Source organism: Carya illinoinensis, chromosome 16, assembly GCF_018687715.1.
Source record: "Carya illinoinensis cultivar Pawnee chromosome 16, C.illinoinensisPawnee_v1, whole genome shotgun sequence".
Lineage (NCBI taxonomy): Eukaryota > Viridiplantae > Streptophyta > Magnoliopsida > Fagales > Juglandaceae > Carya > Carya illinoinensis.
In genome coordinates this window covers 23,853,881-23,881,856 of record NC_056767.1, presented here as the reverse complement: position 1 = coordinate 23,881,856, position 27,976 = coordinate 23,853,881, and the positions used below count along the sequence as shown (strand labels likewise).

The window sequence follows — 27,976 nt, the reverse complement described above, 5'->3', positions numbered from 1 at the left end:
AAATTATTTATTATTTTTTTATTATTATTTACATATAATCTAAGATTAGCTGAGAATCTCCAAACTTAGCCTCGAAGAAGACACGGGGGCGGCGTACATTCATGGATTACTTTTAATTACGCGTTGTTGCTAATCAGCTGTATATAAAAGAAGCTTCATAGCAAAGACCAAGATCCTACTCCCAAAGTCACCCCGCACATCATGATGAACTGCTTTTTCTCTCCTTTTTCTCCTTTTGATATACAGGCAAAGTAGAACTCATGCATGATCCTTTGAAAATGATGATCATGAGGGCTGTCATGTTAATGTCATGTGTCCCGTGAAATTAATTGATTATATATATATATATATATATATTTTCTTTTATGTTGGGAACCTCTTTAAAGTAGAGTCATTCGGATTCACTCCTACATAATAAATCTTGAAAGTTTCTCTATATGAAATTGGTTAAATCGTTGACTTTTTACCAGAAAGTGTAACTCTAAAAGATTGTTTGCACTCATGAAATGTTGAACCTTAAACCTTGAAGAGAGTGAAATCTCATGACCAAGGCCTTCACCACTTGAATCAATCTCTTGGAGTTATTATATATATATAAACGAGTTGTTTTTTACATTAAACTAATAATTAATTATCTAATATTGTGGATAATATATTCATCTGAATGCTGCGTGCAGTCGTTTTGGCTTTGATCAATCCTGTTTACATAGTTACTTGCTGCTCAGATACCCTAGTGATAAAGCTATACACGTACTCAAAGTTAAAAGGTATAGGATATATTTACTTTAATTATCCAATATAAAATATTATTTTTCTCTACTTTTAATGTAGACTTGTTTTTAATATCTACAGATTTTAATATTAAAGCAAATTAAAATTAAATTAAAGGATCATTAACGAATTAAATTAGTGCAAAATAATGTACCAAATTATTTAGCTATGAAATATATATGTACAGTCCAGCACAAAAATGGTAAAACAAGTTAAAATTTTAATTACCACACTTTTTTTTATTTTTTTTTCATTCCATTACGATGAGATAGGTAACAATTTTAAAAATAACACGCGGATGATCGAAGATGATAAAAGTGTCATATTTTATACAGTGAGATGAAAACTGAATAAGAGTCGGGTAAGTAACATTACTTCAAAGTAAATTATCCTCAATTTTGGAATAAAATGAATTAAAAATAAGAATACATATATATATATATATATATATATGATATGTATGCATGACCCCATGGCCAAGCAAATAATTATGTACATGATTAGAACTGAATTTCATATTTGAGAGCTGTTCAGTTAATTAAATGACACATTTACCCTTGTTCGAGGACATAACGTTTCAAACATGATTAAGGTGATGGACAACATTGTAGGGAGGTATTTGACATTGTGCTTTACATAAGATTTGACCGACAAGGAAGAGATCATGAGTCATGACGATATGAAAGGCAGCAACGTCGTCTAAAGGCAAAGATGAGCACACTTTTTTCTGGCCCTGGGAGTCTCTCTGCCTTGTTATTTATTTATTTATTTTCTCGGCTTTCTGAGTCTGCTTTTGCTTTGTGTAAGATCAGTGCTTTGGAACACAAATTTGGAAGGAAGAAAATGCCATGTTCAAAGGAGGAAGCTCTTGTTAGGCTGTTCTACAATGTCTCAAGCTTCTTCCACCTTCTTTTCCTCTTCCTCTACTGCTCCACCCTTCTGCTCCTCAAGCTCTTCCATTTTCTTGGCAGCAATACATTAATTCAGAGGTCTGTACTTAACAACATCTCTCTCTTCCTCTCTCCCTCTCTCTATATAAATATATCCCTTTTCATTTCTCACAGTATGTATATCCTTGCTTGTTTTTTCTTTAGCGATTCTTTTGTGTTGCAGAAACGAAAATGGATACGAGTATCACTTTCTCTCCGAGGAAGAAGAAGAAGAAGAAAGGTATGTTCATCATGCTGAATGCACTGAGAAAGATGATCATCTTGTGGCTGACATCATTCATGGCGGTGAAGCAGTAGTGTCATTAAGTAGCCAATCTCAGAGGTCTAACACTCTTTCTGAAGAATTCGTAACCCCAAGTGAAACGCTCTCTGTTCATGAATCTTCCCGAGGTTCGGAATCTGAAGATGAAGTTGAAGATGTGTTCGTGGAGGAATTACTCCCTACAAGAGATATTAATGATGCTGATTCGGTTCTTCTCAAATCGAATCCAAATCAGAGCAGGCCCACCACATCCATGCCAACAAGCATAAACCTCCGAAAAAGTGAATTGGATCAGGACAAGGACAAAAACCCAGATCATGGTAATTGCATGCATGCGTCATGTCTAGATAGCATCTAACTGTCTAAGTTTGTTACATACTCACAGAGTCACATGTTGCAGTACTACTTTCTGATACGACGTGGTCGTCTTTGCTTATGCTGTGTTGCAGAAGATCATCACTTTCGTAGTACTGAAAGAAAAGATAAGGAATTCTTGATTTTTGAACCACCCAAGTCGGAGACAAGGAGGTTTCTAGTTCAAGAAAGGGATGATGATGATCATGATGAGATCTTTGGCGACTCCTGCACCGACGTTGGTTCTACATCTAAGAGTTCATCTGAGTGGAGAAGCTCGATTAATTGCAGGGATTCAGGAACTGAAGATCCATTTTCTTCTTCATCTAGGAGGAGTTGCCCCAAGTGGGAATCCTACACAGTGTTTCAAAAATATGATGAAGAAATGACATTCCTAGACAGAATCAGTGCACAAAAGCTTCATGAAACAGGTGTTTTCCCTCTCTATGTATAATTTTGTCGAAATTTTGGCACTATAATGGAAGTCTCGTCATCTTTAAGAATAATTCTTTCTACTTCAGAATCACTTAGGTCTATTCAAGTGTGTTCAAGATCAATATCACAGAGAATTGTTCATAAGTTTGCAACGATGAACAAAAGGCCGCCGGCGGCATCAGATATCCGGCAGAACCCATATCAGGAACTGGAGGCGGCCTATGTGGCACAGATTTGCTTAACATGGGAAGCTCTTAATTGGAATTACAAGTATTTTCAGCAGAAGAGAGCTTCCCGCCAGGATCTTGACCCCGGCTGTCCTGCCCATGTTGCTCAAGAGTTTCAGCAATTTCAAGTTCTTCTACAGAGATATGTAGAGAACGAACCTTATGAGCAAGGCCGGAGACCTGAGGTTTATGCAAGGATGAGGCTTTTAGCACCAAAGCTGCTTTCGGTGCCAGAATACCGAGGTATATACTTAATTATTAATGAAATTGATCACCTTTAACTTCATTGATATGAAAGATTTTTAATTGAGATTAATGATGTTTGCGCCTTAAAAGATTCAGAAGACGACCAAAAGCAGGATGGTTTTGGATCAAGAATTTCATCAGCAGAATTTCTTACGATAATGGAGGACGGAATCAGAACTTTCATGAATTTTCTCAAGGCTGACAAGCAAAAACCATGCCAGATTATATCAGCATTTTTTAGGAGAAACAGAAAGGGTTCAATTGATCCAACTCTTCTCAATCTGATGAAGAAGGTTAATCAAAAAGTAAGCCTGCATTTGCTTTCGATTATAAATCAAAACATGCATTAGTTTCAAAGCTAGGCAACATATATTTTTTGTCCAAATTTTAATATGTAGTAGTACCTGTCTTTCCTAACTATAAACAGAAGAAGACAAAGCTTAAAGATCTTCGAGGTGCATGGAAATGCTTGAGAAAAAGAAGGCTGAAGGTAGATGAAGAGATGGAGATATTAATGGGTCTAATAGACCTGAAAGTGGTGTCTAGGGTTTTGAGAATGAAAGAAATAAGTGAAGAACAAAGGCATTGGTGTGAAGAGAAGATGAGCAAAGTTAGAATTTTGGAAGGTAAACTGCAAAGAGATTCCTCAACACTTTTCTTCCCAGCTCACTGACATTGACCCACCACCATCACCACACAGCAGCACCACATTTTATTGCTAAGTTATGACTAGATAATGAATGTGCATGCACGACTGCACAACATGATGAATATCCTGGACACTTTTTGCAAATACCTTAAGAAAAAATGTGGATCAAAGTGAGTACAATACATGTGGATGAAAGAGATTTTTGGAGCAATGGAATCCATGAAAGGAATAAGGAATATGGATGGATGGATGGTTGGCTAGCTGCAAGCATGCATGACTCATCAATTCTGAAAGTGAAAGACCGGATATTACAAAGCAAGTTGCTGGGCCAAGGAACATGCAAGAAGACAGAGACAATTAAGGATATAGCTTTAGCTTGCTTTAGCTTTTTTTCTTTTTTATCTTTTATCAGATCTGGTTTTTAATTACAAGCCATTAGAGCTGACTAGCTAAAAAGAAAGACTCAGCAAGGCTGCTAGACGTTCAGTGGGATAAAAAGGTATACTAGCACATGAAGGCGATTAGTAGACTCAGCAAAGTAGAAAAATAAAGCAACAATATTATTATTTATTGGTCCTGAATTTAGAGTACCATATGTCATGATCAGATGTAAGCTTGAATTCTAAACACAAATTTTAATTGATGAATGGGTAAATTTGCAGATCTTAGAGATGTGATTATTATGGTAGACTTGAAATCATGTTGAACTAAATTACCTTAAGAGTAATTCATGTGATTAGTGATGTTTTCTCTTTGCATTCAAGTCTTGTGCAAGAAATTTTTATATATTTTTTTATAACGATGATACAGTTTTAAAATATGTAAGTTACGTATACTTCTTTGAAAAAAAATAGACAAATTTGTAATCCACATTATTCAATCTCACAAACTTAATTTTTGTAAAAGAAAATTTGTTCGGATATTTTCTTTTATTTTTTATTTTTTTTAATGTTAAAAAAGTGATTATTAGTAAAATTATATATTTATTTTTAAAATGTTTAAAAAATATTTAGAAGAAAAAAAAATAATAAAAAGTGAAATTTGCGATAGTGGTAAGTTTGAGAAGGCAAATTCATGGGACTGATTCGCAGCACTCTGTAAATTAACAAACTACTTAGTGTATGATTTATTACGAGTTAAAAAAAAATGAAAAACAGAAAAACAGAAGAAGAGGAAGAAGAAGAAGAAGAAGCTAAATTTAAGTACTTTTTATGCAATTAGTTGATGCAAATGGAAATCAATAATAATAACATATTTGTTATGTCGTTAAACAAGATTACAAATATATTTATTTTCAATTAGCATATGTATATCATAACCGAAAATCCTTGATTTTTTTTCAAAGTTAAAGACTACAATCATCTAATCCGTATATATGAAAACCAATGTGAGTACTTCTAATATAAGCCAATGTATGATAGCTCATAATCATATACTTATGAGTAATGTTAGGTATAAGTTTCAAATAGACAAATCTCATAAAAGCCCTTTATAAAAAAGTAAATTCCCCACTAATAAAAAATAATTTGTTTGCACTTTTTTAAGGTAGGTCTACTTTTTTACAAGAACTTGTATAGAACTTGTCTATTTGAAATGTGTACAAATAATTTCTCTTGAAGTTAAGTTGGGTCGACGTGCTTTAATCCAAGAAATTGAATGATAGAAACCAGTGACAAGAAAATGTTTATACACTCTCTGCTTGCAATAAACAGTTTCCCATCATCCACTAGCATCCATGTACTCTATAACACCATAAACAAAATGTTCATCCGATCAAACGGTCCCTATGCAAATCACCATGTTGAGCAGCCAACCAGACTTTAAAAGGCCTTGGAGCAGAAGATTGGGTTTAACTTGAATGCACAATGTTTCTTTCCCATAAAAGATGTCACCTGGTAAATGCTGCAGTCGTGTAGGGTGCCATAGAGGTTTTCAAATACACAAGTTTGAAAGACCTTCAAGACCCATCTTTAAAGATCTTTTCAAGGTTGAAATCACAGATTATGATCACATCCAGAATCTATTATTAAGAAAAAAATCAACAAAGACTTGCAAGCCAACGGAATTTCCATTCACAATGGTATAATAAAAGTCAGAAATCTCCTGGATAGTGGCCTAAAAGACACAGCAGCGTACACATACCTCGCAGATACTAGCTTGAGTCCAATGAAAATGGCAAAATAAGCAATTTATGATTCAAGTCATACAGCCAACAACTTGTCTATCAAGGATTATCATTAATAGATTCCAGCTAAATCCATGTAAAACCTAGCAAAGTTTCTCCTCAAACTCTACCATATATGTCTGGAAGAGTTTTGGCATTGCTTGCATAAAAATCAGCCACTATCGGACCGTGCCTGAAAAGAGATTAAGCATCCATAAGCCATCCAGAAAATTTCATTATGTAATTTCTACACGAAAAAGGAGGTTCAGAAAATGTGAAGTTGAATTTCCTTTTTACTTTTACCCTTTTCCAATCACTATTTTGATCGGTGAAAATAAAGATGGGTTTTGGCGTCTAAAGAACCAAGGACAATATACACAAACAAATATAGCCATTTTAAGAATGAAAAATGATTTTATCATCTTTTAACTATCATCCTCTCAACATCCCTTGATGTAGCATCAAATGATTGATAAACAAGTAAAACTTAACAAATAGTTTCTCAATCATTTAATGCCACATCATGGGATGGTGAGAGAATGATGAGTAAAAGGATGACGAGTAGCATTACTCAGAAAGAAAATTGATATTTATCATCTTTTAACTATCATGTTGTTGTTCCATTCAAAGCATGGCAAGCAAATCTAACCGTTGCCATTATTCCTTTTTTATTATTAAAAAAAAAAAAAAGAGGAACAACCATGAATGACAAAAGATTTCTGATACATAGCAAAAGAAATAATTATTTTTATAAAAGGAGCAGCACTGAAAAGGCAAGAAAATAAATAACTGACGATACAAGATAAATATGGAAATGACAGAATTTTCATCATCAGAGGATCCTACACGCACAAGGTAAAGTCAAAGTCAACTAATTAGGTGCTCCAAACATCATCAGGCCTAAACATTTACGGGAAAGATAACTCCCTCCCAATGCAGCCAGCGAAAGAGACATTTTAATACTTGACAACCATGTCTGGTTTTGGCAGTCACTGCCTAAGTTCTAAGGAGATGAATGGTTGAATGGTCAAGCTGTTGCCACTCCTACTAAAGTAACTCAGTCCCAACATGCATGCAACATATAATTTTGCGAAGCAATCCTAGAGTTCAATTACCTGGAGAGGAGATCCTGACCTTGATCTTGATCGTGGCCTGCATGTTTTAAAGTTAATATTAGTGATATGGGTAGTAGAACACCACAAGGCATACATCAACCCATGTGAGTAAATCCCAGGTACCTGGAAGATTTGACAGGAGATGCAGATCTGGATCTTGATACCGATCTAGAAATAGAGCGTTCCACTGATATACTGTAGAAAAAAACAAAATACATTATTGGATATATAAGAAATGCAGAAGGCATGAAACAGGAAAAAAAAAAGACTGAAAAAAGTCAGCACCTCCTGTCCCTCCTTTCACTTCTGCTTCGGCTGCGGCTTCTACTTCGGCTCCTTGGGGGACTGCCCTCATACTTCTTGACCTGTCCCACCATATGTAAAAACAAACTTTAATACAACAACGAACATTTAGGCTCACCCATATGCATTGGCACCCCCAACATACAAATATCCAACAGCTCTATACCTGTCAACAGACCTTGGAATCTAACAATTTTTTTAACATGAAAAGGGTAGGATCAATAAATCAGCTTAAAGTAATAAGGAAGCATTTTTAAAGAAACAAAGATGAACTAGCAGATTCTTGAATTTTTTAGTGAAGAGTAAAGATAAATAAACAATTCACAAACATATAGAGAATAAAATAAAGGCATACTTTTGGCATAACAATTTAAGCCAGGTACCAATTTGATAGCGAGAATTTAAAATGTTTCAATTCCACCCAGAAAACTAATGGATCTAAAGTTCTATATCAATCAAAATCCAAGTTTTCAGGAATGAAATTGGAACATTATAAATTCTAGTTGCCAAAAGTGAACATACCTGTTAGTGACTCAAAATATAGTTTAGCCAATAATGATCCAACTAAGTTATCAAAATGATAGAAAGAAATGGTTACCCGAATGTAACCTCTTGCCCAAGGATTTCTGAATTCTGTGTCATCAAGCTTCCGAATCTGAAAAACAGACAAGTCAGCAATCATAGCAGACTGAAGCACAATTCAGCAAATCAAGTGCTGACTGTACAACTTACAGCATATTTCATGTCATCATAATTAGTGTAATCGACAATGCCAAAGGTCCCTGGAAAGAGCAATTACATATTATGAGTACTAGACAAGAATGTCATTAACCATGTCAACTACATAGGAATGCAAATAGGCTTGCATAAGATCTAATAAGAAGTTAAATGTAATCATTTAAACATAATTGAGAAGAGGTTAAATGAGCCATCATGTGTACCACGACGATTGCTCTTGGTCCCATATCCCCAAAGCATAAGACTGAATTGATACAGACAAATATAACTGCAATGCGGGTGTGTAGATAATCTAGAGAGCTTCATGAGCTATACTTCATATATATCTACCAACAATATCTCATTTCACCACTTCTGTTATACAGACCAAACAGAAGAACAAGGCATCAACCTGCAAAACCCAAACCATAATTCCCCTGCCCACATAGAACACCTTTTTTAAAATAAATTATGAGACATTCTTATCTTTTCCATAGACCTTACACTTCTCAACAAACATAATGAAGAAGGCCTGCAGAGCTATTTTCCAATCAAAAGCACACATCCATTTCCTTCCTCAAAAAAGAAAACCAAGATGTAAATATAAAACCACATGTGAACAATAAAAGATCACATGGGCACTGATTGCTAAACAGTTCATTGAAACATATTTTGCATAAGGCATACCTTCACTATCACGGGATACCTCTGCAAAACATACATCACCAGCTTTCCGCATATGATCCTGAAACAAGTTTACCATAAGGTTACCTGGCAGCATCATGGGGGAAATTATTCAAGCTGCTTGTTAGAGAAAAAGATTTCCACACCTTCAAATCTTGCCAGGAAGCAGAAGAAGGGAGCCCGCGGACAATAACTGTAAACAAAACACAAACACAGAAAGGAACTGTTAGTACACCTGAAACATACCAAGTCAAAAGATATAAATATGTAAGCACTGTGCATTAATTTCCTCACTTTCTTCTAAACATTTTTTGGAAAAAAAAAAAAAGAAGCTACTCTCCTAATTAATTCACCTCGAAATTCAGAATGGCGTGAGATACCAAATCGGCCACCACCACTGCCGCCGCCGCCGCCGCCTCCACCATAGCCACCACGACGATCACTTGAAGATGGCCCTCTACCGCCATGGGCAAGTTCAACCTTCATAAATAACAAATGAGAAACTAATCAAGTAAAATGCAAGAGAAGTACCCCAAGAAGCTGATTGATGACTCTCGTTACCCTCAATCGACAACCATCAAAGTTATAGCCATCACGACCCCTGATTGCATCTTCTGCATCCCGAGCATTATCAAACTGACAACAAATGGGAAAAATGAATATTGAAAAATAATCTTTTTAAAATATATCCAACCAAAAACCAAGTTACGAGGAGTACCTCCACAAAACAATAACATGGAGGGCGGGGCGGAATCTTCAATTCAATATCCAATATACGGCCATACTGCAAAGGGAAAACAACATTTATTTTCTTGATAAGATACCATCCAACCTGGCCTCCAGCTAAACTATTCAGCATACTATCTATTTAGAACTGTACGATATGGTCACCAATCTCTTGGTAGTTGGATATTTCTGAGCCATTTATCATCAAGGAGTCTATGGAGTTGCTTCTCTTGTTTTTTTTTTTTTTTTTTATTTATTTATTTTTTTTTATTATTATTTTTTTTTTTATGACAGGGGAACCATCCCACAGTGCCCTTAGGAAGTTAGCCACCTGGTGAAAAAACATTGTAAACTTATCCCCTCTTAACAACAAGGCACTTGATTTTTGTCTCCAACAAACCTCCTCCAGGAAAGTAAACCTTTCAACCTCACTACTCATGAAATCCTTTCTCATTTTCTCTTAAATGTACATCCATCACATTCTCCACTTCAACAACTTCAAAGGTACACAATTCATCCAGACATAGCTTTTCTTGTCCCCCCACATTGCCAAACACTCCCCCATTCCAAACTTTCAAGTCAATTTGCTTTCCTTTTTTCCTTTTTTTTTTTTTTTTTTTTTTTTTGTGAAAAGTAACTTTCAAGTCAGTTTTCAGAGCTTTGCATTTGCATTCCACGCATGACTTGTGGGTAAGCAGCCATACTTTACATGTGTGTATGTCAATATAGATGTGTATGCATGTGTGCGCGTGTCTGTTCTGTAAGATCTTGTTCCCTTATTATCGCCGGAGTGTAGGTCGGTAATTGAAGATGATCCCTTTCTCCTATGGGTGCAATGAATGACTCTTACCTCACCCAGCCATTTGACTTATGGCATCATCTTCTTGCTTTTCAAACTAAGCTATTGCATAACCAGAAAGAAAGACCTCTCTTCCAAGATCGGTCCTGACCCTAGATGTACTGGTCAATTAGCGGGGCATTCAAAGAAGCTATGCACCTTCACTGAGTGTCAAGGAAAGCAAGCAGTTCATATATAAAGTGTTCCTGAAACAGAAATCTTTTTTTATCCAAAGGCTAAAAATGGTCGCACAACCAAATAGAAGACATTTACTACATGAGCCCCATACAGCAGATCCAACATACTTCTACAACTATTAAATATCCTTTATATGAAGCGGATCAGATGAACAACATGAACAAATGCCCACGCTAGCAAAAATCAGAGAGAGAACATTACAAATCGCAATGATGTGTGAATTAAATTAACTGGTCAGAATTTAAATGGCTAATTCTTAGGCTTAATATGAGAACAGTAGAGTACACAAGAAATTCATCCCAAAACTAAAGGAGCATATACTCAATAACCCAAAAAAAATACTATTTAAAAAAAAAAAAAGTACACAACCAAACCTTGTAGAATAGATCTTCAATTTCTGATTCTCTTATATCTGAGGGCAGGTTTCCAACATAGATTGTGCGAGAAAAACGACCACTCATGTTTGACACCAGAAATGGTGCAGATTACCTACTGTATAAACAATAGAAATCTCATAAATAAAGAAATAATCTCTCAATATCTAAAAGAAAGTCTTGCAATGATTGTGATGTCAAGTATCATCAACATGTACTTTGTTGATGATATTAAAAGTTAAGCAAAACCATAACAATGAAGCAAACCAAGAGAGCAATCCTCGAGATGAGCCGTGCTCCACAAGCTCCATTGCTCATTTGCTCCAAGATGCTCCAATGCTATAATAATATTTGAAATAAAATTTGATCTCCACATCCTCTCCAGAATTTAAGCAGATGTATAGATCTTCTAAGAGTGACCAAGAATCTCCAATAATAATAAATAATACACATAACTCCACCCCGATTCTCCCACTCCCTCTCTATACCCCTATGTATGATTGCAATGCTCATATTTGTCCAAGCGCTTGTCATCTATCATAAAGAAAGCATTGGTGTCAGGGCCGTAATCAAGCCAAGCCAAGCGGAGCCGAGTATTGACTGTTCAAGCACAGCTCGAAGATCTATATGATGGCTTAAGCTCAGCTCAACTAAAATTGGCCATGCTCAGCTTGATTCCATTAAACAAACGAGTCAAGCCGAGCTCTGATTCAAGCTGATCACAAAGTAATCAAACGGACCAAAATAGGAACAGGAAAACAAAAACAATATATTCTTCAATCACAAAGCATGAGATTCCAACAAAGCCAAACAGACAACAAATTCTTTGATCTGGCTTGCACAAACCCTAAAGAATCAAACTTGATCCACCATACTTAACAAGAAATGAAACCATAGATAGGTCAGTAAATAATAGGCCTAAAAACTAGCCCAAAAAAAATCTAAATCTAGGGTAAATACTATGTGATAACACGTTCAGGATAATAACTATTGCGCACATAGCAAAATATAAATGACGAAAATGATGATAATAGTTTATATTAGGATACTTGAAGAAAACTAGCTAATCTAATCTAAGACCAAGATCAGATCGGAGGCATATACATTTCCAAAGCAGCACTGCATATTTACAAAACAATTTTTTCCGGTCATATTTACCAAAACAATTGATACACTCAAAACTCAATTCACAAAAATTTTAGATTAAACCGGAACAAAAAGAAATGAGGGATTTCACAGTCATCAGGAAGTTATTCTATTAAACCAATATAGTCAACAAACAAGATAATTAAGCCAGAGCATTAACTACAATAGATCACATTTCATAATTGCAGGAAGGAAATTGACTATCTACAAGGTCAATTTCCGGACTCAGTGTACAGAATCGAAGCACGTATGCGAAACGAGTGATGAATCAACCATAAGGAAGTAGACCCCAATTCAATATTCACACAAGTTAATAAATTAGAATGGGTTATTGGTTTCGCGAACACCAAAATACCATGCTTGAAGAAAAATTTAAAACCAGAGACAAAAAAAATACACCTCGTGCTTTCAAAACTATGAAGAATCGGTTTTGAGAACACGAAAACACCACAAAAACAGGAAACAATGCATGAGTCGAGGCGAAACGTACCTTTTGGAATTAGGTTTTAAGAGAAAGATTAGAGAGAGAGCTGCACGTCGCCGCGGCGGTCAGGCAAAGAGCAGCTCTTAAGACGGAGGAGAGGATGAAACGGCGCACAGAGATACGAGGATCTAGAAGAATAAACCCTTACCCTGGTATAAAGAAACGACAGCGTTTTGAAATACCGGTAAAAGACATGGTTGGACTTGGATCGACTCAAGTGAGCTGCAAATGACTTTCTCAAAAATACGAAATATTCCCTAAATATTATGATATTTATTTCTCTTATAATCTAAATCTTAAAATTCAAATAAAAATTAGAGATCTAAATTACTTAAAAAAATCGATTCTTGAAATAAATTTTAACCATTTTTCTCATTTAAATTTATAGATAAATAATATTTACAGTCGTAGAGTATGAAAGTATTGTACAATTTTTTTAAAAAATAAAAAATACAGGACTCACATGAAAAATTAATTAATTTTTTAATAATAAACCCTGTACTTTTTTAAAACGTTTGCATATTTTACGATTATATATAATATTACTCAAAATTTATAATATGACCACTCTTGTCAAAAACGGGTGTATATCGTTCATAATTTTTTAAGTAGACCCTTTGTGTCATCATTAAATTAGTTTTTAGTCTCCATTAATTTTATTTTCTATTAGACTATTATATTTAATTCAAAAAAATTATAATTTAATATTATATTAATTCTGTTTTAAATTTTATAATTATCTAATGAAATATATTTAATAAAAAAACTCACATTTAACCGGGTAGTTTGCCACACAGTATTTTGTTCATGTGCTACTTAAAGCATTTTAATATAATTTACTTGTTTCCAAAGTTTAGCTTTTTTAATTACAATATATAAAAAACTTATATGTAAAATATTTTAAATTATTGGAAGAACATATGAAATTTGAAATTAATTTGTTTTCTTGCATTTTTCCTCACTTTATTTATTATCTCATTTTGTTGATGTATTCTTAAAAGAAATTCGACTGAGTTATTTATTCTAGTAAAAAATATTCGGCCATTCTAAACTTATAAATCTGGCTTCGACCCACCTAAAAGAGAAATAATAGTTACAATTATGAGTTCGTAAATACTATATAATTATTTAAAAAAAAAATAAATAATATAATTCATTTATGTTAATTGTGTTTTCTAATTATGTCGCACGGCAACAACATATAAGATATATCTCAACATTAATATAGAAAACTTTGATGTATTTATCTACTTGCATATTTAAGGGCTCATTTGGAAATTTAGAGTATTTCATAATTGTGTTAATAATAATAAAATAATTTGGGTTAATATATTTTATTGAATTTTAGAAAATGATAATGAAAAAGTTAAAAAAATTATTTAAATATAATTTTGTTTTAAAATTTTTAAAAGTTATATTGATTTTTGTGCTTTGTTTTGAAGTTTATAAAAGTTAAATTGATTTTTGTATTTGGATTATCATTAGATAATGATTAGATAAAAAAAAAGTTGAAAGTTTTGAAATAAAAATATATTTTGTGATTGAGAAATATTTGAAAATAAAATTAGAAAAAATTTTAAAAATTCTGTATCTTATCTCTCTATCCAAATGAGCCCTAAGTTTTCCTTCCAAAGGTAGACAAATTGCACCCAGAGATCAATTTTCCCATGAGCAAACAAAGGGACTTCCCTGGAAATAAATGCTCTAGCTTAAAGGTTGTAATGCTAGATAAATGTCTTTCATCTGAAAGAGTAATGTTCGATAAAATTTTAAGATGTACAAAATCCGTGCACTCCATTTTAAAAAAAAAAGTAATGCCTAATACTAAAAATATATTTTTCATGTAAGTTATAGGTTTATCCACTGTATTCAAAGAGAGTACGCTAGACTTACACACTTTAAGACAGTATAAATCATTTTTCTATTTAAAATAAAATTGGAAAATATTTGTAAATTTATTATTTTCATTTTATAAAAGAGTCCTCCAAACAGAAGAATTAATTGTGCACATATACAAACTCCAAGAAGTCAGTTTTGCAAACTGAAGCTTGATTATCAACAAAGATGAGTATTACAAAAGGGATATTGATTATTTTTTTTCATGATACAAATCTCCCTCCAATGTGGGCAAGATATGCAGTAAAGAAAAATGACTACAAGAGGCAGAAAACCTCTGAACAATTATAAATTTATAATTACAAAAGCTACAGGGCAATGCAAAATCACAGAACACAATATATAAACAGAGATGTATGGTGTATATACTATATATCTAGGCATGTGGATATTAAGGGAAAAAAAGGCCAAAAAAATATAAAAAATGTAATGACTGTCTGCTACTTTGTGGTTTACACCCATCGTTTGGGAGGCCTGACTGAAGAAGAACTGCCAGTAGTTTTAAAAGCTGAAAACAGCAATTTGTGGAGAATGTTTTAGTTACTTTGCAAGGAAAATGATTAGAAGACTATATACATTCTCTCCACTTAGAATAATAGCAGTTAATTAGTGACAGACATTAAGCTCAAACTTTACTTACTTGGTGACACCTTTGAAGGGTCCTTTGACACTGACACTGTAGTTGATGCAGTCCGCCCTGTCTTCTGTGCGGCTCGAGGAACTTTAGATACTGATTTGGATCTGCATAAAATAGGAATAGATTAAAAAAAAGTTAATAATACTCCTACAACTCTTTTACAGCTCATTCTATAATCAGCCGATGTAAAAAGGTTTTAAGTTCATCATTTTCTGCAAAGCAGTTATGCTGTACGACTTCAAGAACACTTGGTATGAATTTACATAACAAGATTGTCTCAAAAGAGCACACTTGTGTGTACAAACTATCGAAATGAAACATGCTGATCGAGATTCATTCTTTTTAACATTAAGTATTTCTTGTATCAATCAAGTTTTAGGATAGAAACCAAATCTTAAAAAGATGAGTAATACTCACCTCTCCAGATTATCTAATGGTTTTGTGCCTTGAGAGAAACTAGCATTTTCTGCAGATCCATCAGTTTCTGCTCCCACAGAAAGACTACCATCAGATATGTCGTCACTCATTCTCTCTTCATAATCTGCATGATCCCCATATCCTGAGATTTCAGCATCTGCAGGAGAATTCTGACCTATGTCCCTGAGATTTTGGTATTTACTGTCATCCATGGACTGCTGGGAATCAGGTTCGGAAGGCTTATCAATGTGCACTGAATGATTTTCATGATCAGAGGCTGCTTTCTCAGCAAGTCCTGGGCCTTTCCCACCGAATGATTTTTGGCTTCGGAGAGTCCCACCTAAAGACTCTCTGCCAGGGGGGGAAGATCCATGCCTCAAAGAGACTGTCCCGTGCTTCTCACCATTGACACCAGGATACACACTTTTAAGATCTTTAAGTAATTGCAAACGCTCAATCTCCTCATCTTTTTTTCCAATAGTGTCTTTGAGAGAAGCCACCTGAAAGTTCAACAGAAACTTAAAAAAGCAGAATCTTGAAATCTGCTTTTTGCAAGATATAAAATTGTTTTCCAACATATATCTGACGTTTAACTAGGTTTGCAGAGAACAGGTATGTAAAAATAGGATCTCTGGAAAAATATATGTAATTGCACCTCTTGGCTGAACAAGGCATATTGAATCTTCTTCCAACTTCTAATGCACATTGGGCAAGGTCTAGTGAAGAATTGTTGAGGTGCCCCTCAATACCTTCATTCTAAATATGAGTGCCTTAAATATAAATGAATGTAAACATATATTTCTCACTATTTCCTATTTTGGACCCAAGGAGCTCCATACTTAATTCACTTCCTTTATGATAGGATGCCTTCACAGCTCTAATAATTGTCAGAAGAACATTCCCTCAAAGTTCGAAGATCTCATGCAAAAGAGAGATAAACATATGAGATGAGTCCTACAACATTTATTACCACCAGTGTGGATTTTTCGGACAGCATTAAATGTTTGAAAGATAATGTAGGGCCTACTACACTACTACATGTGTCTATATCTCTCCCACTTGAAGCGCCAGATCTTAACTCAAAGTTGCCCACCTAAATCAACGCATCTGAACCCCCCCCCCCCTCCCCCCCAAAAAAAAAATTCCCCGAGGCAGGCAAAGTACAACATCATTGATTCTGCTGATCTAATTCATGTTGCTGCCCCTATATTTGATTTAAAAAATAGCCTCTAAAGTTCGATCTTTTTAATAGAAATAGCCAGTGGAAGATATTTTTTCACCATAGAAATCATTTTCTATGTTTAAATGCTTTTCAGTATGACAGATTGACCAACACTGTTATCGCAATATTCCTCCATCACAAGTGAGAATTTATTAATAAAACTATGGCCAGCGCACCATCCTTGTTGATAAAAATAAAAATGCCAGACCAATACATACAAATCTGATCCATATCGTGCAAACTATATATTTAACCAAATCCACTCTTATAATTTGTGTGATAGTGAATATTCTCATAGCCATCAACACTGGGGGACCAATTTCTATGGTCCAAATTTAATCACTGCTAATTAAGGAAGACATCAGTGACCTCGCTTGATACTAAGAAATTCAATGAAAGCTCAATAAGCTATTTTTATAGATAAGACATAGTAGCTGGAAAATCAGAAGTTAGAGATGAGTGCAGAAAATTCAAAAAGCTCCCATGCATCAGTGATGCTATAGCAATCAATGAACTGCACATGATGTCAAATGGGCCATGCCATGTTTGAAATCACGACAACTATGTTTGCAAATGATCAAATTTCAGGCCAACAAGAAAAAATGCAGTAATAACCATAAAAAGTTGTCGTCTATTTTTAATTTTATGCTAGCTAGTAACAACCATAAAATGCAGCATGACAACAGCATTTTGTCTTTATTATAGTAAGATAAATTCATATCAGAATGATATACAGATTTTTAAAAAATTAAGTGAATCCTTTCTAATAAAAAAATGTCATGGCAATTTAAAAGATTCATTTTTCCTCATTAGATGAGTTGCATTTCTTTTTTAGCTACTTCCAAAATATATTTGAATGATAAGTTCCTATTAGCAATCTTAAAGTGATGGTTATATATTGTTAAATAAGACTTTGATCTTCAAATGCAAACATCAAATAAAAGAATCATTATTATAACTTCAGTTGTCATTCTAATTTCTAATATAATCTCTCTCAATTTAAAGATGCAAACAAATTAATATATTGATAAGCACCTGCTCCATTAATTCCCTGACATCTCTACCCTCTTTGCTGCTCCGTGCCGCACCTAACTCAACTCCAGAGACCCTCTCAGCAAACTTCAAAGTACTTAGACTTTCAGAATATGAATTCGCATCCGGATTAAGCTGCACAAACATCAAGGTTTTTGCTTGTCCACCTGTGATATTAGAAACAATCAAATATTTGTTTCAGATGGATCTCTAACGTACTTAGGGATAATGAATGCAAGTCATGAATAATGTACAAAAATGTTGAGAGCAATAAATACAAAGTTGACATCTTAATTATCTTAAGAAAATGTCAAATAATAGAAGGCAGCTCAGCTCATGACTAAAAGAAGATAACTAACAAAGAAATACCGAGAGAGCTTTGCAGGACTTGAGTAAGCTTGCTATTTCTGTAAGGTACATGAAGATTCTTTTGAGCAAGAGCAAAAATGACATCTCCAAGGGCAGATAGTGATTTGTTTATATGTTGTGCTTCCCTTAGTCTATCTCCAACTACCTCAGAGCGATCTACCCTCTCACTTCCTGCAAGATCTACCAAATGAAGATTACCAAGCAAAGGAGCACCAGTCTTCACATCCCTCCCAACGACATGAATAGTGAGGACACTGTACAAATAGATTTCACTTAAATTAGGGTGCACCACAAAAATAATAATGCAGAGATAAACATACTTAAAAGAAGAGAAATATGAACCTGTGAGAGCGGCTACTTCTTTCATTCAGGGCAGTGGCACCAACAGCTCTATTCCTTAGTCCCATATCCATTAAGTCCATTACATCTGAGGTTGACTTGACAGGTTGCATGCTAGCATCAGGTACAGCTAACCCATTGGGTTGTGAGTGACTCAAAATCCCAAGTGTGCGCAAATCAAGGAAACAAAGGATCACTATTCATCATATATTTTTACTATTGACATCAATGGATGATGAATTAAAAGAATAATGAACAGTATTTTTTCAGATATGAATAAAACTCATTAAAAGAGGAATTATGGATAAAGAAAACACAAATTTAAATGTAAATATGTGGTAGTGGAGATGAACAAACCCAAAAACCCCAGATGCTAAATTGTGACTGAGAATTAAATCATCAGCAAACCATACACATACTCTCCATATATTTGAAGTGTATTTTACCAACTAAAAAGGATATTTCTTTTGAGAACCATCATTTGATAGTAAGTCGCGAACTTGTTCATTGTATATTTCGACCATCTGAACTCCCATTTCATATATAATGGAACTTCTTCTTCTTTGAGATATATCAAAAAGGTCATTTAGAGCTCGATAATTGACCCCCCAATTTTCTTTGGTTGCCGAGTTTGGACCAGTCTGTGAAGAAAAGCCTTTATTTGCATTTGAAAGTGGAAAATTAAGATGAGGCGCTTCATGTATAATTAAATATAGTGAGAGCTCATACCATTGTGTAAGTTTTTCCAGAACCGGTTTGACCATAAGCGAATATACATACGTTATATCCATCAAGTACAGACCGAATCAAGGGCTGGACGTCAGAAAATACCTCCGCTGCCATCAGTTGAAAGAGAATGAGTTACTAATTTCACTGTTCACCTTAAAATAAAATACACATAAAAACTATAAGAGAATATGAAATTAATCACTCAACCAATTAGGCATTGCCGAACTACAATATACAGAAACAGAAAAGTATATATAAGGTAGATAGAGACAGTCATCAAAACCTTGAGTTGCATCAGGACCAAAGATCTTATTAAATTTGAACAAACGATGGCCTTCTTTCCCTGGCTTTGAGCGATTGGCAACAACCAACTCCCCATTTTCACCAATATATTCTATGGTTGTCCTTTTTTCTTTCTGTCCAGGAAAAAAAGGCCTTATCCGACAATACACTCTAATGTTTCCTGTACAAGAAAACTCGTGATCTTAAAAAATGTACTCACATACAAGGGTAATATAAACAAACTGAGGAATGGAACCTTTTAGATCCTGAATTTCATTAAACATTTTTCGGTTTTCGGCAAGAACGACGCTATAGTTTTCAGCTGCATCTGCTAATACTTTAAGCTTGACTCCTGATCAAGGTAAAGTTAACTTGTGAGAACCTGCCATTAATAAACAACATAAATACAAATGTTCTACTAATTGCCCCCACCTAAGCGATCAAATTCCTCTGAATAGATATTTTGTGCTTTCAGGATTTCTTGTTTAATGGATGTTGAAGAAAACCTCAGTTCCTGTTTGTTTTCACAAGTTAGAAAAATTCCAGTTGTGCAACTTCACTACATTCAAAGTTGAAACAAGATTATCATCCAAAAGCATACCTGCAGTGCACCAAACTGAAATTCCATAACGCTCTGGTAGATGTTCTCTTTCTGGTTCCACCTCTGAGATTTTGTTTCAGAATTTGACTCAAGCTCTTTCACCGTGTTTCGGGAATTTTCTAACAGGTGCTCAAGCTCGTTTAACTTCTTCTCAAAATCTTTTTGGGTACTTTTAGTTTCTGTTTCCATGTTCGTGCATCTCAATTCACATGCCTTTTTGGTTATTTCCAGTTCTTGCTTCAACGTTGAAATTTCAAGATTGTTGTGATCCTTTTCTTTCGTCAGTTTAATCACATCCTCCTCCTCAGATTTCTCCCTTTCTTCAATTTTGACCCTCTCTGACTGCAAAAATTCCCCCTTTAAAACTATTACAAAACTTATGTGCACAACAACAGATTTTTGTCAACATCTTTTTTCTTACATCCTAATATTCAACAGAGTATTAGATGGTGGAGCATGTTTGCAGTCATCACAAAACTACAAAAATGATGTTTAGACATCATCACCTTGTAAGTAAGATTTACAAACTCTACAACCAAGAGTCAACGAAAATTTAGAAATCTGTACATCAGAGGACACAAGCATTTCAATCTAAAATTAAAAACAGAATACATGCATTGACTTTGAACTGTACCTTTACATGCTGAAGCTGGTCCATAACAATCTGTACAGAAAACTCTAATTTAGTAAGGAAAATCTTAGTACCATATACAAGAAAATACACACACACCCACACTAGCTATTGACTTGTATTATTCACCAACCTGGCTCTCATCATTAGTCCCAGATGCAAGGGCTTCAAGTACTCTGATCCTTGATTGGTACTTCTCTTCACGAACCTTAAAAAGATTGTTTTGCTGCAGGGAAAAAAAACACATTAGGAAATTAAAACATTGCAGTGAAGTAAAAACTATTCGATGTAACAAAATCCAGATGGCATGTTACGGTTCTCAAGTGTTCTGCTTGAGTTGATATGCGACGCTCAATCTCCTGCACAACTTTTCTCAATAGACATGCCACGCGCTGAGCATGCAAAAGTAGTGTTAGAATTCAGCCCTATATGCACAATATGCATGTACTGTGCTTGTGTGTCTTTGTGCATGCATTACTAATATTTAAACTCATATATCCTCTGACTAACATACATTTGATATTTCGCCATTCTTTCTTTCAATGCTTTCATCCAGAATTCCATTCACAACGCTTAATAGAGATTGAGTTGGAGCATTCTGCAACAAGAGATACTGATCATGAAAAGAAATTTAAGACCTGACCAAATATCAACGTTTCTTGATGAGAAAAAGAAACTCAAGAACTTACATCTAGACAGTTTGGTTTCATCATTTCTGAGATTTTTGCCTCAGGAAGGTCTGCATATCGCCCTTGTTTGAGTTGAAACACTTCATGGAACTTATGTCCAACCGGATGTCTTAATGCTGCTGGTTGTTCTATGCAAGAGGCAAAAACATGAGACATCAATCAATTAAATAACAAAAAATAATTTATTATATTGTTACCTTTAACAAACAAAATAACATGAGCATTATGGATAATTTTAATAGCAGGGAAACATGCATCAGTAGTGTCACAGCAATAAATCAGCACAAGATTTATTCATGATTAGTTCCTAGTAGCTGCAACTGTACAATGCTTGAAACAAGTACAAACCTGAAATAACCGTAGTACGCAAGGCGCGTTGAAATTTAGAGTCAGTCACAACCTTCTGCCTTTCTTCCCCAGGTAATGGAGAAAAATATCCAGGAGAAAATGCATCCCCATGAGGGCTTCCAGATTTAGCAATCAGACTAGTAGGAGAAATACTATCCCCAACAACATTTGGTATAAATCGTGCTCTAAGGGTTACAAGGCAGTCAATAACAGTCTTCATAGATCCCTGAATAATACAAACCCGAAAAAATGAGAGAGAGAGAGAGAGAGAGAGAGAGAGAGAGAGAGAGATGACCATTTCCAAGCAAAGACCAACAATTGGATAAATATTAATACCTACAAATGTAATAGATTAATACCTTCTCTAAGTCGGACACCTTGAATCTAGGAATCACCAAATCATCCATAGCTGCCAGGAACCTTTTAATATTTTCTGATGGGTCTGATGAATGATTGAGATCACCTTCCTAGAATGGAAAATTAAAGTTTGGGTTAAGAGTTTAACATCCATATAACTTTGTAAAAGAGAGAGATGAACAAATTTTCAACAACCTCACTCACAGAACCAATTCTCAGTCTATTCAATATCCGACACAAAATAGTACCATCAATCAAGCACATTCTCAACTCTTCATCTGAAGCATTTAGCGATAAGCTTAAACCCAGGAGAGTATTATTCAACCATTCCACTAATATTGCTCGCTTCTTTGCTGGAAAAATGATATTGAAAGGAAAAAGCTTACGAATGAAGATAGAAAAACTAAAAAACCGAAGAGGGAAAAATCATCTCTCTTTACCTTCTCCCTTTGCATTATTTGTTGCTATTCGTTCCAAACCATCCCCACCAACAACTCCATTTGAGTTGCCGAATGCTTCATATTGTTTTGGGAAATGATCTAATGCTGACCTCATGATCAGATGCTTGAGGAGGGCATCTAGAGTCAGAGCTCAATAATGAAAACACAGCAAAATTGGATTTCTAGCGCTTTGCTAAACAGTCCTGAAAACAATATCGTCTGAAACAAAAAATTCATAAGGATCGTGTTGTTGGATCATTCTAAAGGTGCAATAAACTACCAGAATGCAAAGTCTAGCCTATAAAATTCAAGCTTCCTGACGCTGCAAACCCTTTACAAGCTTCAGGAAAAAGATACAAGGATAAAAAAAAAAAAAAAAACAATTTGCCAAAACTGCACTCGAATAAAAAAAAAATTGCAAAAAAAGGTCTTAATTATCATAAGAATAATGGAGAAGGGACTGGGAAAAAAATCGACAAGATTAAAACCCGAGGGAAAGACCTCAGGAGCTTGGAATTGGATATAGCAAAATAGACAACTGAAAGGCAAAAACATTTCATCTCAAAAATGAAAATAAAATGAACGCAAATCAAGATATTTATTTTCCACACAACGTTAGGATTCTCAATTTCCACGAACGATGAGTATGTATCAAAAACTACGTAGTTACAAACTAGAGCTCATAAACATCAAACCCAGTTGCCAAACTTTCACATTTAGTAATGCATGCTAACAAAACATCGATTACTCCAAGAATGTTAAACAAACAAGGTGGTAATGTACATGAATGTGATTCCCAGAAAAAAAAATAATAATAATAAAAAATAAATAAATAAATGTAGAGAAAAATACATGCAGCAAATTATTAAAAACCGACCTGGCAGAACAATATTTGCCACCAACGTTATGTTAAGGCTGAATCTAGCCTTTTCACGTCTATTGATAGAGAAGCAGATTGAGTTTCCTTCTTCTTCTTCTTCTTTTTCATAAATAATTTTCTTTTTTTTTTCCAGATTTGTTTTGTGTACGTTCTGTATATCGCTGGCATTGTATGAGGGGCAAATACAATCTTGCGAAAATGTCTCTTCGTGAAAGTTGGACATGTTGCCACGTGTCTCAAACCCGAAGTTGACGATCCAGCTTTTGTGCGACCTTTGGTGGTCAGGCACTGTTAGGAGTCAGGAGGTTTTGGATTATAGTTCAACTTATATTTCTTCCTTTTTTTCTTTTATTGTCTTTTGTTATCTTTGATGGTAACCAAAGGCGGCCGAAGTTCTGAGTTCTAATCTATCTATATATGTTCTCCTAAAACATTTGTAGATATAATCACTATAAATGACATGTACGTGCTGCGGAAAGACTGAATATAAGAGCACTCACATCTGGATAAATAAAAAATTTCTTAAAATTTAGCTCAAATTCATTTTTTTTCTATTTTTTTTTTAATTTTATCGATCTTTCTAAAACCTCATATATTTTATTTTTTATTCTTTTCCTATTATATTAAAATAATCTTTAGTCTTTCTTTATTATTTTTTAACTAAAATTATTTTTTAACTAATTTATTTATACATTTTTAATTACTCTCTTTTTTTCTCATTTTGGGTAAATAGCGGAAGAAGATTTTTTTAACTTTTTTTTTCACATTTTTTTATTATTTAATTATTTATTGTAACTGTGTTTTCGATTTTTCATTTGTGATAAAAAAAAAAAATTATACTACTTATCTCTCTAAAAGATAATGTTTTTAAAATCAATGCTTTCATAATATTTTATATTTTTTAAAAAAATCATATTTTCATAAATGGTCAATTTTTTTTTTAAATATCATCTCAATAGTAACATTTTTTTTTCTCAAATTTCAACTATAACATATATGAGCATAGAAGGAAATTTTATTTTATTGGTTAGAATAAAATATTTATAAAAAATAATTTAGGGACGAACGGTAACTCTTCATGTTTAGGGAGCTACTGTTTAATTCTTCTAAAAAATTAGACTAAAATTTAGGAAATTAAATACTATATAGGCATCCAGATGCAGATATTCTAATAGAAGTAAGAAGAGTATAGAACTAGGACACAAAGTATAGCTTATAACATTCTTGGAGTAATGTTGAAAATACCTTTTAATTTTGTAATCATTTTTAGTTGGCTTGTTAGGCACACACACAATGTTCAGAATTTTTGAAAATTTTAAAATTTCTCATAATTTAAATTTCATTTCCAAATATCAATCAAATACAAAATATTTTTTATTTTTAAAATTTCAACTTTCTCATCTAATCATTACCTAATCGATATTTAAATATAAAAATCAATACAACTCTTACGAATTTCAAAATAAAAATAATATTCAACAATTTTTTAATTTTATAATATTTATATTCAATTTTTTCTTTTTCATTTTCCAAAATCTTACAAATCAGTGGTAGAACTATATAGAGTTTGATGCCCCCAAGATGCTTTTAAAATTCAAAATAGCCCCTTAATTTTATTCATAATCCCATGTATATAGAAATTGGCCCCCCAAACAAATTTATAATTTCTTTATTCTCATGTACTTTCTAAAATTTTTAACATACATGTAGAAATGTTTCTCGACAAATTTTTCTTATAACTCTTATGGCTTTGCATAATTTTTATATATTATCTATTTTTAAGGACGTGACCCTACTAAAATTAAATTAAAACTAAGATTAGGAAAAATAATAAATTATTAATATTGGCCCCAAAGTTTTTTATTATAAAATATTAAATTTCTTAATATAGAATATAAAGTGAAAATACGAAAAACCCATTAATGATTTATATGAAAAATGGTAGAGATATTTTATTCTCTAAATTTTATTAGACAATGAAAAGTTTATTTAAGGTCTCAATCAATTGTAGCATTCTATACCTAATATGATATCAAAATAAATAGATTTTACATGAAATTTGATAAACTAGCTTAGATATTAGAATAAAATATGACATTCTAAAAGACCACTTGATAGTTTTTATATAAAAATAATAATTTCTAAATATTTCATATTTACAAAAATAATAAAGGATAAATTTATTCTATGAAATATTGTCATAAAAAATATATTGTCAATAATAATAAATATTTCACGCATCAATTTTATATCAAGATTTGTATAGTATTTATTGAATATCGAATACTATTCTAACAATGAATTCGAATTAGAATATCTTTCGTATAAGTTATTCAAATTTTATCATAAACTGAATTAATTGGGATAAAGTACATAAACTCCTCCCAAGCTTCTAGAGAGCCTGATCCAAGTCATTTTACACCCAAAGGTCACAGTCGTTCTACCTCCCTCTAAAATAGATCAAATCATAGTTGTAATCGTGATTGTATAAGCATCATATAATTAATTTTAAAAAATAAATAAATACGAAACTTAAATGAAAAAAATTAATTTTTTAATAATAAATTCTATTTTTTTTTAAAGCAATTAAACGATACTTACGCATTTTATGACTATACGTATCGTTACTCTTAAAAACTCAAAATGACCACACGATCCTGTCCAAAAAATCTTAAAGAAAATCTTCTCCATAGAAAATCAACCTTGATCCCCCAAAATTATAAAAGCTCAAATATCTCTCCCCTGTCCTAAAAAAAGGTCTTAAAAAGTTCAAGTTTTAAGTTTTTGTGCATGTCTTTCTATAATTTATTATTTATATATACATATTTCCAACATGTGAGTTTTTGTGAATACCTTTATATAATGTATTATTTATATATACGTAGAGCATGATTTTCACTTGTTTATTTATAGAAAACTTGGATAACAACACTCTATGTTTGCCCTATTTAAAATTCGACCTTTGTGCAATTTCTTTTTAGGATTAATACCTCGTAAGCCGTAACAAATTCTGAACTAACCCCTCCATAACAAATCGCATCCATTTTAGTTTATGGAAGACACATGTTATCCTATGATTTGTCAAACTCTTTTTTCTTATTTTCAAAACTAAAAATAAAAATAAAAATTATTTTTTACTTTAAAAAATAAGAAACTATCTTTGTGTTAGGGGAGACCTTCCCTCCCCACCGGCCACCACGCGGTGATGGTTGAGCTTAGGCAATTGTGAGATGGCTACACTTGACCAAGGTTAGCCCTCTCGTGTGTCCAGCTCTAGCCAGTAGCCATCCACGTTGTGGCCGGAGCTTAGCTAAGCGTGGCCACCCTACGATGGCATGAGCTTCACCATCATGTGGGTAGGAGAGTTTGACTATCATATGTGGCTAGACTCGACTAATCACGCGGTGGTGGCTGGTGGGAAGAAGAGGTCTCCCCTCCTATAATGTAGGGGTGCTACCCGCACCATACAGTGCGGGGTAGCCCCCTCCCCTGCACCTTGCGGGCTACCCATGCGTGCGGGGTTGGGATTTTCCCACCCGCCCCCGCATCCCCGGGGTGGGGTACCTCGCTCGGCTAGGCGGGGTGCGGGGCGGATACTCAATCCATCCCGTTTTATTTTCATTTCAAATATTAACTATATTTTATTATTTTAAAAAATTATTTCTAGATCTAAAAGTGATAAAAAATATATTTTTAGATCTAAATTGTAAATTTAAATTTTATAAATATGACTATAATTTAAAAATTATATAATTTTTAAATTTGCTAATGCATATTTTCTGTAAGTTGTAGTGTAGTAGTTTTTAAACTATATAGTTTTTAAATTTGCTAATGCATAATTTGTGAACAAGTCTAACAAATTATAATATATATATTTATATATATACAATTTGTAAAATATAAATATATATTTTATATATAAACATATATTTATGTTTTTGTATATATAAATATTTATGTTTATATATATAGGTGAGGGCAGGGTGGGGGAAATGTGGGGCGGGATTGGGCCCTCCCCGCCCCCCGCCCCCGCTAGGGGGACTAGATGCTGGGCGGGGGGCCCCGCCCTGGCCCATGCGGGGGCGGGGTGAGGGGCCCCGCTGTGCAATGTTAGTTTTTTTATTTTCTCTATTTTTTAAAAGAAATGGATTATGAAAATTTATTTTCTATTTGAAATTTGAGTTTTGAAATTAAGAAAAAAGAGTTGACATACTCATGAAGCAACAAGTGACTTGCATAGGGTCAATCTTAAACAAGGGGTTGTTGGCCAATTTTTCTGTATTTCAAATGCTTAAGATATTGTCATCATAGTGGTAAAAGATATATTACAAAAAATACAAATGCAAAGTTATTTGAACCTATACGAATTGAATCGAATTTTTTATAAATTACTTGTTTACTAATTAATCGTAAATTTATGTTTGACAAATAAATTAGAATGAATTTGAATTGATTGACTAACAA

General features: G+C 33.6%; 3 protein-coding genes and 1 long non-coding RNA gene across 19 annotated transcripts; 1 reads left to right on the top strand and 3 right to left on the bottom strand.

Moving 5' to 3' along the window:
* Positions 1–1,180: 1,180 nt before the first annotated feature.
* On the bottom strand, positions 1,181–2,503 carry LOC122299855. Its single transcript, XR_006239786.1, has 2 exons — positions 2,363–2,503; positions 1,181–2,254 (listed from the first exon to the last, which is right to left on the bottom strand). It is a non-coding gene; the product is annotated as an uncharacterized LOC122299855 (long non-coding RNA).
* Positions 1,483–4,562, top strand: LOC122299854. The gene is made up of 6 exons (XM_043110318.1): positions 1,483–1,760; positions 1,885–2,303; positions 2,433–2,768; positions 2,859–3,242; positions 3,336–3,550; positions 3,673–4,562. Exons 1-6 carry the CDS (start codon positions 1,483–1,485, stop codon positions 3,916–3,918), a joined length of 1,878 nt encoding a protein of 625 aa, XP_042966252.1. The 3' UTR covers positions 3,919–4,562.
* Positions 4,563–5,943: 1,381 nt separating this feature from the next.
* On the bottom strand, positions 5,944–12,807 carry LOC122299167 (serine/arginine-rich splicing factor SR34A-like). Of its 6 annotated transcripts, none has more exons than XM_043109183.1 (14): positions 12,650–12,803; positions 11,281–11,547; positions 11,014–11,131; positions 9,596–9,661; positions 9,439–9,513; positions 9,231–9,357; positions 9,024–9,070; positions 8,881–8,938; positions 8,209–8,258; positions 8,075–8,131; positions 7,459–7,538; positions 7,297–7,368; positions 7,174–7,210; positions 5,944–6,251 (listed from the first exon to the last, which is right to left on the bottom strand). In XM_043109183.1, exons 3-14 carry the CDS (start codon positions 11,098–11,100, stop codon positions 6,231–6,233), a joined length of 777 nt encoding a protein of 258 aa, XP_042965117.1. In that variant the 5' UTR covers positions 11,101–11,131; positions 11,281–11,547; positions 12,650–12,803; the 3' UTR covers positions 5,944–6,230. The 6 variants fall into 6 exon arrangements, with proteins under 6 accessions (XP_042965117.1, XP_042965120.1, XP_042965118.1 ...); XM_043109186.1 differs by having other exon boundaries at positions 11,014–11,128; XM_043109184.1 differs by having other exon boundaries at positions 11,281–11,352; positions 12,650–12,800.
* A 1,782-nt stretch (positions 12,808–14,589) lies between these two features.
* Positions 14,590–23,661, bottom strand: LOC122299165 (kinesin-like protein KIN-14C). 11 transcript variants are annotated; one of them, XM_043109170.1, is made up of 22 exons: positions 23,510–23,661; positions 22,633–22,851; positions 22,388–22,545; positions 22,195–22,302; positions 21,836–22,061; positions 21,488–21,615; positions 21,313–21,411; positions 21,113–21,190; positions 20,932–21,024; positions 20,802–20,831; positions 20,168–20,509; positions 19,999–20,080; positions 19,823–19,918; positions 19,568–19,747; positions 19,285–19,391; positions 19,018–19,196; positions 18,559–18,723; positions 18,217–18,470; positions 17,851–18,014; positions 15,594–16,093; positions 15,180–15,280; positions 14,590–15,047 (listed from the first exon to the last, which is right to left on the bottom strand). In XM_043109170.1, exons 2-22 carry the CDS (start codon positions 22,745–22,747, stop codon positions 14,992–14,994), a joined length of 3,261 nt encoding a protein of 1,086 aa, XP_042965104.1. In that variant the 5' UTR covers positions 22,748–22,851; positions 23,510–23,661; the 3' UTR covers positions 14,590–14,991. The 11 variants fall into 11 exon arrangements, with proteins under 11 accessions (XP_042965104.1, XP_042965110.1, XP_042965107.1 ...); XM_043109176.1 differs by having other exon boundaries at positions 21,313–21,396; XM_043109173.1 differs by having other exon boundaries at positions 21,488–21,606.
* Between the last annotated feature and the right edge of the window lie 4,315 nt (positions 23,662–27,976).